This window comes from Vanessa cardui, chromosome 4, assembly GCF_905220365.1.
Source record: "Vanessa cardui chromosome 4, ilVanCard2.1, whole genome shotgun sequence".
In the NCBI taxonomy this organism is placed as follows: Eukaryota; Metazoa; Arthropoda; class Insecta; order Lepidoptera; family Nymphalidae; genus Vanessa; species Vanessa cardui.
In genome coordinates this window covers 8,779,446-8,794,727 of record NC_061126.1, presented here as the reverse complement: position 1 = coordinate 8,794,727, position 15,282 = coordinate 8,779,446, and the positions used below count along the sequence as shown (strand labels likewise).

The 15,282-nt window shown below is 29.8% G+C and overlaps 1 protein-coding gene across 10 annotated transcripts in view; it reads left to right on the top strand.

Annotated features, from left to right (window-relative positions):
- The first annotated feature begins 3,908 nt into the window (after positions 1-3,908).
- The window catches only part of LOC124544434 (vascular endothelial growth factor receptor 1), a 31,702-nt gene continuing 20,328 nt past the window's right edge, over positions 3,909-15,282 (top strand). For 2 of the 10 annotated variants that reach the window (XM_047122976.1, XM_047122975.1), the window contains exons 1-3: positions 3,910-4,499; positions 14,018-14,365; positions 14,453-14,565. In XM_047122976.1, the coding sequence (XP_046978932.1) occupies positions 4,403-4,499; positions 14,018-14,365; positions 14,453-14,565 (558 nt within the window). In that variant the 5' untranslated portion in view covers positions 3,910-4,402. The other 8 variants (XM_047122974.1, XM_047122978.1, XM_047122977.1 and 5 more) reach the window with 8 other exon arrangements.

Below are 15,282 nucleotides of genomic sequence, written 5' to 3'. Positions count from 1 at the left end.
ACATTTAGGGTTTTTGACCTTGAAATTTAACGACGGCTTTGTCCTTGTATTGTAATTTTAAATTATATCGAGCGTTGTGTAACGTAGCGTTAGTCCTTGTTAAGTTTTATTACTTTGGTTATAATACGGCAGTAAAACGTATAAAATTCATAGCCTTACTTCTGCCATATATATCAATACACTTTCTTAATTTTTATGTCAATAATATGGATTATAGGTATAAGTTAGAAAACTTTTCACAACAAATATCATAACAAATTTGCACTTACATTTCTTATGTGTACATCACGCGATATCGGAAGTACCTGGAATATACGGTGGTATTTTGTCTTATGGACGGCGCGACAGTCTCTGAGCTAAGTAAGTGATAGTTTCTGGGTCATCAGAGTATAGACCAGTTAGGTTGACCTGTGATCAAGCTTCAAGTACCGGTGTATCTTTTTATGAGATGTTATTTAAAGAACTCTCTACTTTTAGCATTTCAATAGTAAACTAGCGTATTCATATCGAAAACCAGATATCAAATAATGTATTTGAAATTATTATGCGATTCGCTAAAGATAACCTGTTTTATTTAGCAAATAATTGGATATCCATGACTTTTTTACTATTATTTTTATGCGCTTATTTCATATAGACTACTCAACTTTTTAGTGAAGGTGTATCCAATAAATGATTTTATACACTAACCTGACGCTGGCTGACACCGACTCCAAATATATTTGGAGTCGGTGTCAGCCGATTACGATTATATAATATACTTATAATTATTGCTATAGCAATAATTAATTAATATACTTATAATTATTGCTATAGCAATAATTATAAGTATATTATATAATCGTAAATTAAGTAGTCTAATATTTTTCATTTCGTTTTACCTAGACTAAAAAAAGGACTAGAGGACTCTAAAAAAACTGTTAAATATGCAATTATTTTATTTACTTTTAGTGCATTTGTTTAAAATAGTGTTTTGTTTGAAGTCGGTTTTTCGTTTTGTTTAATTTTTTTTTTTTATTTCAAGTGAAGCTGATTTAAACTAACTATTTTTCATAATATGGATAGATTAAGCGTGTCGTTTATTATTATTAGAAACTACTTTGGGACCATTTCAAAAGAAACTTTCGAATAAAGCAAAAATAGGCCTTCGAAAATGCGGCTTTAATACGTCATTCGGCATAAACTACAAGGTACCACCCTCGAAAGAGCTGTACTCGACCTCAGTAAAAAAACTTTGCAAAATAGCTAATATATGTCTTACATCATATGGCATAACATCATATACACAAAATTTGATGAAAGACAGTAAGAATTTCTGCCCCAAATCGCACCCTAACTGTAAGCCGTTTAGGAGTTCCATCACTACATAGTATAAAACAAAGTCGCTTTCTCTTTCTCTATATCTTTAAATCTGCGCAACGGATTTTGATGCAGTTGCTTTTAATAAATAGTGTGGTTCAAGTTTGTGTATATAATACATGAACAATATAGTAAAGAAACACTGGTAATTTTAGAAGTTTGCAATATTATATCGTTAATAAACAAATTCTGTAGTATATTTAGTATCAGTATTTCACCTGTGCGATGTCGGGGCGGGTCGCTAGTTGATTATAATATTCGACTATGACAATTACATGAACATAACCACGTTACGGAAGGTGACTCAAATATCCAAATAACATATAAATAAAAGATTCGGCCAAGGATCGCTCACGTGCTCCTCAGAATTGTTCCGTTCCCTTCCGTTTTTTTTGTCTTTGTCATGGATCCTATGATCAGAACCTTACCAAACTTTCACCAAACTACAACAACAACAACAACAACCTGTAAATTCCCACTGCTGGGCTAAAGGCCTCCTCTCCCTCAGAGAAGAAGGTTTGGAACATATCCCACCTCGCTGTTCCAACGCGGGTTGGTGGAATACACATGTGGCAGAATTTCTATGAAATTTGTCACATGCAGGTTTCCTCACGATGTTTTCCTTCACCGCTGAGCACGAGATGAATTATAAAGACAAATTAAGCACATGAATCAGCGGTGCTTGCCTGGGTTTGAACCCGCAATCATCGGTTAAGAAGCACGCGTTCTAACCACTGGGCCATCTCGACATCAAACTACCCTTGAAGTATATCGTTTATAATAAAAAAAGAATCATTAAATTGGTTGGCACAATTTTGAGATACCTATTCACCTATTTATCGCGCACATACATAATGCAAATTTAAGACTTATATCGTTTTCATAGGGATATCATCCTCGGATCAGGATAAAATTAAAATGGGAACTCACGGGAAGCACTACCTTTCAAACAAAAAAAAATATCAAAATCGGTCCACCCAGTGAAAAGTTATGAGGTAACAAACATAAAAAAAAGTACAGACGAATTGATAATCTCCTCCTTTTTGAAGTCGGTTGACTATTAGATATTTGTATAAGCTATTTTTAAAAGTTAATTCGGATAAAAATTTAAGTTAATTTGTGACATTTAATATAGTTTATGCTATTATATTTTTATACATTTAATATAGTAGAATGCTCTCCAAGATATCATCATTTTCAATTTTAGTGCAATGAAAAAATATATAGTATAGGACCATGATTATTATTACATTATATTTATTTCGACGTGTATTTTGTTTTTGTTTTACTACATTTTTTGTTGCATTTAAAATTAAATAATAATAATAACTTTTTATTTCAAGTGACTAAGACTCATTTTGATTAAAGATTCCTGCCCCTTGTATACTTTTCAAAATTTAGATATTTTTGGCAAAAACATGAGCAGCGGTTTATGCATAAGTTACAAATTGCAATTTGTAATTGATAAAAACACAAAAGAAACAACAGGCTTTAATACCTATTTTGTATAGGTTAAAAGTAAATTTATGAAAGCAAAATATAAAAAATAAGAGAAGTAGTAATTATTACTGATATAGTTTTTTGAGTCATGAGTTCGTTTTTAGTTAGGAAACAATTACATCAAGTAAACAATTATTTAAAGAAATTAAACGCCAGATTTTTCTTTGAAAGTAAGTTTTAGTTAGTAACGAAGATAAATAATCTGCATGAAAAAAATTTTATGTACCTAATAGAGGAAATCAGACTTATGTACGTTTGTGATTATCGTAAAAGTATTTGAATGAAACTAAATTTGTATAATTTTAATAATATAAGTCGAATATCTTTGCATTTTAGATATAATTATTTATTATAATAGATTGTTAAAAATAATTCTATGAAAACATCTTCCCTAAATAAAAGATAGAAGATAAGAAAAGGAAAGATATGCTCAAAATTTACAATACTTTCTAGTAAGCTGATGTTTATCCAAAAATAATTTAATTTTAGAATGACACTCGACATCATAATCGGTGATTATTGGAGAGGAACGATGATTAAACTTTGATTAAGATGTTTCGTAGGTAGTTTTCCTAAAGCGATTAATCTTCGAAGGCGATCTTATTATTGTACATTAAATCAATGTAGTTTCAATTTGATGATATAGGAATTTCAAAAGGTTCCAATTTGAAAGTTAAAAATATAAGATTTTCCCATTTTTTGTACGTGATACGTTTATTTACAAAATAAAAAAGTAATAAATATATTTTATGCCACTTTTTATGCTATGAACCTGGAGAAATGTATTTTCTAAATTACGTTTATCAACGCAGAATAATCGCTTTAATTTTTCGTATGCACAAAACTGAATTAAGCAAGAGTAGTCGCCATTAACCATCAAATTAGGCATTTTGTTTTAGTGTAGTAGTTGGTATATGCATACAACTGACGCCGATATACGGTATAGTGTGAAAATGTGTTTGATAAATATTCAAATATTGGTAGTTTTGTCTCGTTTCGTTGTGTGGTGACCGATATGGTTTTATCTTCGTCTGATGGCGACTGGCTAGGAGTCGTGACGGACGCGGGCGCGCCGTGGCCGGGGCATGGTCGTGTGTGTTTGGACGATTGTAGTTCGTACATTCCGTCGGAGTAGACGCCGCGAGTTGCCCGCGTTGCCGATTCACTCGCCACGTGCCGCGTTCAACAATAGTTTATACTTTTACTGTGACCTAATTATATCAAGCTTTAATATGTTACCATACTGCAAACAAATTCGAAAAGTGTCAGCATAAGTTTCAAAATGTGAATTTATATTTTTAATATTTACAGCGCAGTTTAACGAGAAGTGACTCAGTGATTCTAAAGTTTTTAAGTGTTTTCATCGGCTGTGAATGAGATGAGGATGTCTGTTTTCGAACTGCGATAGATTGGATACTTAACTAAAATAAGCCCGTCGAATCGGTTCCGTACGATTGGAATACGGTTTTTATAATAACATACGCATGGGAGCCAATGCATACGTTTAAAATTTTACTTTGGTATTTATAAGAAAATTGACAAAATGATATTTATCCGGAGCTGGCAGTTATTAACAGTTGCTGTTGGAATAATAGTAACATGCCCGAATGTTAAGTCATTTAGCAACTCCACAGGACCAGGTTTGAGCACTTATCTTAACCTTTTGGATTAACTGTATGAAATAATTCTAACTATTCATGGAAACATGTCACTACTCTAACTAAGGATTTGTATAAGTTCTTGCTGCACTTCTGTTATTAGTATAAAATCCAAAGCCGTTTCAATTGTTATTGAATAATGTTTGCATAAACGTGACTTAATTTTAAAGTAAGCTTGTTAAAGTATGACGGGATATAGGAAATTGTTCCAATATGTTTCACGTGGACCTTTAATATAAATAAATTTTCCTTGACTTGTAATACAACTTATTAATCTTACATTATCGTGTTCCGTTGATATGAACTTGCGTTTTTGTTTTGTGATGACTTTTTGCGTTTATTTTTTATGGTCTTTAGTTGTGTCTATAAGGCACAAGCGTATAATTCACTTAGCGGTGAAAAAAATAATAATGACGAAAGGCCATTAGTATCGTCTGTGGGGGTAATGTATAAAGCATTGAAATTTATATAATAATAGCATTTTTAGAATCCATCACAAAGCTATTATTACAATAGATTGTTCTTTAATGCGAGATAAAGATATTGCTAATAGATTGAACGAACATTGAAGCGGCTTGGACTCTTTTAATATAAAATGTCTTGAATAATGTATGAGCAATGCCAATAATAACTTGTCACTATACTTTCGGCAACATCTTGCATATAATTTTTTGACTAATTTCAAAATTAATGCTTAGTAGTAGATTTAACGTTACAACAATAACAATGTAATATATTACTTAGTAAGGAATGTAAGCGGTCAGCGCCGCTTTGCTTTACAGAAAACATATGGAATTATGGAGAGCTTGTAAGTATGTAATGATGCTATGCAATTGTGTTAACAAATTGTGCACAGATAAGAAATTCTGATAAAAAAAATACTAATACATCCTAATCGAAGCCAATCACATCTCGGAGAGCGCTACCAACTTAATTTTGTTTGTTTTGATGCGACGCCACTTAGTCGAAAGTTTAAATTATTTTTATTGTCATCTAATTTATGTAAATATAATAAAATTAGACAGCTAATAGCATTTTAAATCGACTATTTTATCGAAAAATTAGTAAACATGGTCAGTGTTTTTTGTTACTTTATAGTTAATGTTGTTTATACAAGCATATCAAATACAGAAATTTAAAATTATTTTTTTTATAGGTTTCTAAATATAATTGTTTAACACAATATTTTTTAAAACCTCAAATTGTATAAAAGTCCCTCAAAAAGTAGATGGTATTGTAGTATTGGATATTGTATCAGCAGAGCATAATAAATATATTGTTATTGATAAATACGACTGGATTAATACTACTATCGTACTACCTATATACAATATTGAATGAAGTTGACTCATAGGAATCGTATTCGTCTGAGTCGGAACTGATTTGTCTCTTCGTTTTACAGTAAGGGCTTTGTATCCGTGACTCATAAAATCACAGCATCTTGTGTAAAGGCGAATTAGTCAAAACACAATGAGTCATAGTTACTTAGATCAAAAAAGATTATGCACTGCAATTAAGAAAAGTTATGCTTTTGTGTCTACTTATTAGTTAAGTATTCTTAGAACAAATATACAGAACAAACTGCGATAAACAGGCTTTATACCCAAGATATTTATATATTTAACGTTGTCTGCAGTCTTTAAATTAAAGCTGCTATACCTTCCTACTTATATAAATAGCCGCAGACTTATTTTATAACAATACATGATTATTTTCATCAAGTCTTTAGTACGCAATTGTATCAACGATTTTGTCTCTGTTTTTGCTATTAAAAGCGGTGACCGTTTCAAGGTCGTATCCAAGTCAATGTTCAAATTAAATATTATCATTAAACAAGGCAAAAATTGTCAAGATCGAATTCTATATGTTGGTTTTAATAAATTTAGAATAAAGTATTTTAATATAATTTTGAAAACGATTTTTTTTAGTTCCCTTTATATTTTATCTTTTATAAATAATTAAGCATTATAGCATATCAATTAGCATTTATTGATAAATCGGAAAACATCTTAAATAAAAATTCTTAACTATACCAGCTAAATTGTTATAGGACATATAATTTAGGTATTTAATCACAAAATATGATATCATTAATCATTCCCTTTTTTATTTGATACTGTAAAAAGGTATTGAGATTCTGTATTCAACAATACTCTGAACCGAAAAGAATGATTTTATTGAAAATGTTTTTATATTTTTTCTAAACATAAATAGAAGACGATGTGACGTCAGACATGATATATTTATAATTTTATAACAGTAAAAGTCGTAAAGAGTGATTTAAAAGTAAATTATAGATAAGTAATCAACAAAAGGTTTTTTTACATTTGAGACAATGGTTTATCCTTTATTCCAGATTACATCACTAGAGGATATTGGCGGAACATGTTTTTCTTAGCCTCTAAGTACGACATTAATTGTAACACGACTAAAGCAATTAAAAGGTCACTAACGCTTGTCCAGATTTGAACTTGTCATATACGGTTAATATCCTCGTGTTTTATTGTTGTAATCGAAATGTATTTTTTTTTCTATCGTGTCAAGTACAACAAGGTCGTACAATAAACCTTTGGCATTCGAAGGGTTAATATTTACGTTCTAATTTATTATATAATTCATTCGAAATAATGTAACGATGATTATCAGATTTTTTTGATAAGCTAAACCATCGATATAACACGCTTTTTGAGCCTAGGTCAAAAATCTGCAAGGGCAACTTTTATTCCAAAATATTATCCAATATGTTTCCTACAAATTAAATTTAAAACAAAAAAATAGATAAATGATTAGCTGTCGTTAGCTAAGTACCTCAAAAACATAATTAAATTTAGTGCAACATATAATATAAGTCATTTGAAGTTACTACTTGAAGTACCTATTGTATAAAACTTATTACTTGAATTAAAAATATAAGTATATATAATTAAATGACAAGGATATTTATGAGTAAAAATATTTTTATTTTTTTACCTCGTTGTAGTTATAGAGAGTTAAAGGAAACACAATATAAAGTTGAGTCTGGAACATTCCGATTATGAAATTATGTATGTATGTATGTACGTATAAATAAATGTAATTATTATATGATATATTATGTAGCTACATATTGAAATATTTTATATTATTTAACATATCAGAAACTCGAAGTACATAAAGTATACACTTTACGGTTACGAATATAACGTAAATAAAAAAAATTGAAAATGTTGTGTGGCATATTATTATATAACAGACACTAATAATGAAATTTACACCGTTTGACACAAATATTCACATAAAATAAAAATTTTAAAAATGTAGGTAGGGTTATAATAATCATGGCGTGACTTGAAAGCCCCACGTTTCTACTGCAGTTATTCTGTGACAGTGATCCTAAGCTGCCGTTGGAAACTAGTATGTCTATATATAAACATACACGAGTTTACATTTGCACATATTATACACAATAATGATAAAAGATTTTCGCCAAATGGTATAGAGAGCAGTAAAGAACTTAGCTTAAAAAAAAAATAAACCCTTCATAAAAATAATGTTTACGAATCTAAACAGACAAAACTAAGCAGACCATTTTATTATGTAACCGTCAGCGGCTCCAACAGTTTGTGCAAAATTTAACAGTATTGCTTGGTTGGACTTGGTTTAATATTCAGTAGTAATTATTGAGCCCTGCATACTAACAAAACGTTAATTAAAATCTTGTAATAAAAAAAAGTTTTTCAATAGTAAGGTAAATTTTATCGTTACATGTAATAAAAAGGCAAAATGGGTTCTTATCTTGTACTTAAATAATATATTAAAATAAATCTTAGTTGAAATTGTTACTTAGGACATAAATAGTAGTGAAGGCCAAAAGTACTTTGTTTGCATACAAATATCAAAGGAGTGAAAAACATATTGTAGTTTTGTTTTTATTATTGCACTTAGTTATAGCTTAAATAGTTTGATCTTATGATCCACTATCAACTACGTAATAGAGTCTGTGCGGACGTTTTCAGGAATACATTGAATAATTTTGTAATAAAAATATGAAAAATGACTGCCTGTACCAGAATGTGTCACACAATGTATTGTTTAAGAAATAAAACATGGAACTTGATACATAATGTCTGCAGCTCAGACACGAATAATCGTATTATATTTTTATAAAATAATCTTCAGTTATAAACATGATATCTTTATATAACTATACGAGTAAATTTGTATACAATATACAACATTTGGCTTTATCAGTCATCAGATATGTGAAAGTTTGATATAGTGGACTTTTTTTTTGAGACAAACTAAACATTCAATAAACAATTGAATCTCTATTATAATTTGAAATTGAAATGATTCTCTCAGCTTTAGCCAGGTTATTGTATCATTGACAGTTGCAAATAAATTTATCGTGTAGACTATCTATAGTTTATTTAGCTATCCGTTATTTAAATTATACTGGTATTCAGTACATTGTGCCAAAGTGAGGAACTTATGATTTTTTATGATATGGAATTGTTTTGGAAGTCGCGAAAATATAAAGTAAGCAAACTTGTTTTATTTAATTTAAATGAAACGTAAATTGTTACTAATTGCTACAAAATTTTATTACTAGTATTATGCAGTTACATATGTAGTATGATTGCGTTTACCTCCTCAGTTCTGCTTACATTTGATAACTGTGACTTCGACCTCACAAAAGATATAACCACATGACTCTCTCATCTTAATAAAGCTCGATTGGGAAACCCGTAGGATGCTCATGTTTCTCTAATCGTTTGTTTTTATACTGTTTATTTAAACACTATCGTTAGAGTCAAGTTTCAACAATTGCTTTAATATATGAGGCTTTTATTAAGATTAATTAATTTGATATAAACCCATTTATAACAACTTCCCATTTTTCTTCGTTTTATACACAACCATTTTCAGCCCATACAATATAAAAGTCTGTTATTTAGTTTTTTGTGTAACTGCGGTTGCTCAATTGTTCAAGGGGTATTGAATTTTTTGGTTTCATATTTAGGTTTGAATTTTATTATTTGTCTTTGGTTATTATTGTATGTATATTAACGTGTTCATTTAAATACGCATGTATTCTTAATGATTTTATTACATATCCTGTATTCTACCACTGTTTTAGCGATAAGACCTTTTGGTTTATTATGATATAGTAATTCCTATTATATATAATTTTATTTGTTAGTATGCAGTATATCATATTTGAATTGTAATTAACCTTATCATTTCAAGACAGACTTAAGTTGTACAATAAAATCAAGAGACCAACATTGTAAGTATTTTTATAATATTTGAATAATTTTCTCGTAGTTATTATATATTATAGTATATTGAATTGCAAAAATTAATATATGTAACTTAAATGATGTAGTAAATCTAGATTAATTACTAAGTTTTGAGTTATTTCTTAAATAAGAACTACTAAAATTTTATACGAGAAAAAGTCATATGATTTAGATATCCCAGACAAAACAAATATAAATATACTTTATTGTACACCATATTAAAAAATAAAAAAATTATTACTATGGCTAGGTTAAGATGTATCAAGGTCTTATCGCTAAATAGCGATCTCTACTAATTTTCGCGAATAGGACTCAAAGTAAGCACTACGACAATACTAAGAAAATATTGAATAATTATAATATGATTAAATATATTATACGTCCAATGAGATAAGAATACATGCACGTTCATAAATATATACTATCTATACATTATAATTACAAGTAGTATACGTTTATTTTCATAACACAATATTTAAGTTTTAATAGCTTAGTATTTACGACATTACTAAATTAGCATAAAATAAAAAAAGTGGTGAGGTGTATGCAGTACGTAGAGCTGGTTAAAGATGCACGATCGCTTCTTGCAAAAATTCCTGGTAGTATTTATTCACATTATTAAGATAAATTGCGAAATGAACACAGAAACAAAACCTTGACTGAATGACTTGAATTATGAGCGAATATTTTGTACATACACATAGTGTTTGTATTATGTCAAATAATAAATTACTTGTTTAAAAATGATATATATTCGTACACATTTATATATCATAATTAAAAATATTTTATTACTTATACATCTTTAATTGTATCTTTTAAATTGAAATTTACAAAAAATTCTAGATGTTGACTGTGTGACTGTCAAACCTAAATAATAATGTTAAATCTTAGATGTTCCACGAGATTGGGCAGTAACTACTATATAAAACACAACACATATAATATATTTATTATCATAAAACACCAAATTTTACTTGGTGGTAGGGCTTTGTGCAAGTCCGTCTGGGTAGGTACCACCCACTCATCAATTATTCTACCGCCAAACAACAGTACGCAGTATTGTTGTGTTCCGGTTTGAAGGGTGAGTGAGCCAGTGTAACTACAGGCACAAGGGACATAACATCTTAGTTCCCAAGGTTGGTGGCGCATTGACGATGTAAGGAATAGTTTATATTTCTTACAGCGTCATTGTCTATGGGTGATGGTGACCACTTACCATCAGGTGGCCCATATGCTCGTCCGCCAGGCGCCAACCTATAACATAAAAAAAAAATATTGACTTATTTTAGTTTCGAACAGTTCAAAAAGGCAAATGATAGATTATTCTAGACCTTGACCAATGATGTCGTGTTCTAGGTCAAAGTTGTTTGTTTACCTTAACTCGTAGTCTATGAGGGTAAATAACTTGTCATATTGTGATAATTTAAAATTTAGTTTCAACGTTGTTTCATTCACACTAGGTATCCGTGCATTGTGTATATAGACAAAAAGACATATTAAGATTGTGTTTGCGCTTCTGTTATAGACAATGTCTAGAATTTTGGACTTCTAAAACATGTAATGTAATAAATATCACGATTTACGTTGACCATTGGATAGGTTTCTAAAACGAAAATTTGTGTACGTTTTTGCTTCATTGCTTGTAATAGAAGGAAATGCCTCATTCCACAATTATTTTAGTTACAGGATGTATATTCTGATATCTTAAAGGGGACATCCGGCGACAGTTGTATACAATAGTTTTATTATACTGAGACAAGTCTAAAACGAACGTATAAATTTGCAGATTTTTAAATAAATAACTTAGGTATTTCATTTTCTAGTTCAATTCATTCAGATTTTTCAATAATATTTCGCACATATATACACATAATATATATCTTTTATATACAATGGATTTATATTACTATATTAACTTCCTATTAAAAAGACAGAATTATGAAGTGGTTATATTTTTGCTAACTCGGCGAGAGTCTTGTTAGCAACAAGAAATAATCGTTTCTACTTGATGTCTTTTGATGGGTGATAAAGTCAAAGATAAACTGCCAAAATATATGCTTCATATATTTTTAGAATAGCAACACGACTTTACAAACATAGCGTGTTACGCAAAGATCTCTTTTGCAGATAGTTATGTTTTCGAATATTTTATTACGCGAATTTCCCTAAATAAGTACTACCTGGGTGGGATGTTTTTCGAAAATATTTATGTATGTATAATTCTTTATCTTTTTATTAGTAAAAAGATAAAGAATTATACATACATAAATATTTTCAACATTTATTACATAAACTACATTTTTGTAATGATAACTAAGTAACACCTAAGTATTACTTAGTTATCATTACAAAAATGTCTAAAAATATAATACCTAACGAGTAAAGTATCAATATGAAATTTATTTTTGAATTTCAATGATAGATAACTCTTACAAAATGAAGCGCCAGTTGTTTTTAAGCTTATTGTAAAAATTAAAGTTTGAAAAACACTTTGCTTCTTGACGCAACTTGTAGGTTTAAAATAAATTATTATAAAGAAACAAATAATCTGTCCGCGAACCACACGGTACAGAGATAAACAAACTTCTGAATCTTAATTTAGAAATTTGAGGTGCAATCGGAGGCATTTTGTTAGAGATCTATTCAGTAACGAAGGCGCGCCCCACTACGTTAGATTTTATCGGCGTGCATTAGTATGAGTGACTCTCGTGCTTACAAGTTTTCATAATGTGTGTGAGATAATTAGTGTAAGAATAAAGACCGCAAAATATATATAGACAATAGATTATACTATTATTAAAATTTAAGGACAATTTAAAGTGAGCGCGCAGTGATTACATCTATATGTGTTAGCTAAATTTGGTTTAGAAGTAGTACTTACGTCTTTAATCGGCTTTTTTATATTTTTCAATGGCGTATAGCATACTAATTAAAAAAAAAACAAAAACGGAAATTCCCATTTTCTCGTCAACAATGAATGCTTATCGTGGCCTTTGTTTCCAAATAATGTGACATATGATTTCGAAATCGGTTTCGATAGTTTCATGGTGATATACGATATAAGCTGTACAATAGCATTCAGTTACTACTTACTCACTTCCCGGTAAATTGACTCAGTATTAAACCTTTTCAATATCAATTATACATAATTTTAAATGCGTTATGTAAATAAACATTATTATCTTTTACGCTTTAGAATTTGATCTAGTACGTTCGGATATAATTATCAATTGATATTTAAAAAAATGATTAAGTAATAACGTAAGAGGGACAAAAATATCGAATCACTTTTATTTATCTATTATGTATAGTTAGTATTTTTTGTTACCTAAAAGTTTAATTAGGATATAAGATGCAAACAAATTTAATTTAAGATATATTTGTCCTGTTAATTGCAGTCGTTTTTATATATTTATATTATCTTATTTATATATTGTAGGTAAAACCGTATTAAAAATATTAAGTTTGATGAATAGGTCACGTTATTTCTCTGCAATACCTAAAACATTAACAAGTTAGTCCGCGGGATCCTAATCAATTAATTGAGTAATTCCTTTTCCAAAGTTTGATATAATCAATTGTTATCAGCTAGCGACAGAGTGGTTCACTCGCCATCTTGTTGGTAGGATTAATTTACCGAATGCTGACCGCACCTTTGTTTGTCACACCCCGAACACGAGCTAATTAATAGAGTTTTCAATACATTGCGGTACCTCGTCTTATGTTACATGTACCATTAGCATGATAGGCTTATTTGTTCCAATGTTCCTCCGTCATACTTCAATTCGTTACTTATATTCCCCGCCATCGGTACGTTGTAACACTAAACTAACTCTCGCCAAGGTTGTTAATGTTTGTCTTCCCTACATGATTAACTACTTGGTTAACATTACCGATGGATGATGTTACATGTTACGTTGACAAATTGGCTGTGAGAATTTTTCCATGAAGCGCTCATTTTCTTTTCATTTTAGAAGCGTAGGTGCGGTTGCATTATTGAGTGACATTTAGCAGGGCATTACTGGTTATGTATCTATGTATGTGTTTGTACATTAATCAGCCATCAGTTTTTTATTAAGATTTTATGAAAATAAGTTACAGTGTGTTACTTTTAAGTAGTCTATAAAACTATTTCCAAATTTATAAGTAGTAGATTTTGTCTAGCGATCTATGATGAATAAATAGAAATAAGAAAAGTCTTAATTGTGGTTTCAGATAACGAAATGAGTGGTCCGAAAATAATACCCAATAAAAATGAAATAATTTTAAAAGAGGGCCAAAACTTCACAATATATTGTAAATGGAATCATCCGGTACAAATAAAGCAACAAGAAATTGGGGAAGAGAAAACAGGGTCTTTTGAAATGGTATTAAGAGACGTATCGAGTCCCGATGATCTGAACGCATTTGAGTCCGCGCTCGATTTATACAACGTTGATAAATTTACCGTCGGTTATTACGCTTGTTTCAATAAATCACTGAACGAAACTGATTTTTTAAAAAATATAATGGAGGAACCTATAAATACGAACAACATTTCATATATTTACATCTACGTTGATGGTGAGATCTATTTTTTTGCCTTTTAACAATTAGTTATATATGAAATCATGTTCATTAATAATAAACGCTGACTTGTGGTACTTTTAGAAACGAATAGCTTACTAGCGCCTATGAGGGAGGTCGTAATAACGAGAAATGACACCACTATTTTAGTCGAATGTAGACCTACAACACCCGACGTTAACGTTACGTTGTTAGGGGTATGTATATAATAACTACTAAAATATATAAACAACTTTAACAAAACAATACATTAATTGCTTTAGACAGATATTATGTCTGACTTATAAAACCTACAAAACAAATAGCTTACAAATTACACATGCATGGTTCGTAAAATCTAATTTATGTACTTAACAAGTCATAACATAAATGTGAAATGGGGCAATGATCACTGTTTTGATTCGAATACGAAAATCGATGATTATTATAACGGAAAAGATAAAACGATAAAAAATGCATGTTAAAACTGACGTTGTCTCATTAAAGGCTTTCGAATAAAACTAACGCTTGATGCTGCGAGACCTAAAGTAACTAAGGCATGTAACTTCGAATAATTGATTGCTTGAGATAATTTCATAACAACATTCTTAATATTCAGGAATTTGCAGACAATGAATACAGAGTGTACAATTTTAGCCCCAAAATCGGGTTCACCTTCGATAACAATCTCTTGGATGTTACATTATCTATTTTCACTTGTGTCTTTGAGAGACGAGGCTTAACGGATCGAAGCTACGTTTTTGTAAATAAATGTAGGTGATTAGATGATGTGTGATTTTATCTTAACGTATATATGCTGCGTTCACTGGAAAAAAATATTTAATTATTTTTAAATAACAATTATTTTTATGACGCATACGTTTACATTTTTTTTTGCAATGAACGTAGTAAAATAATGTTTTTCAATTTTCTTA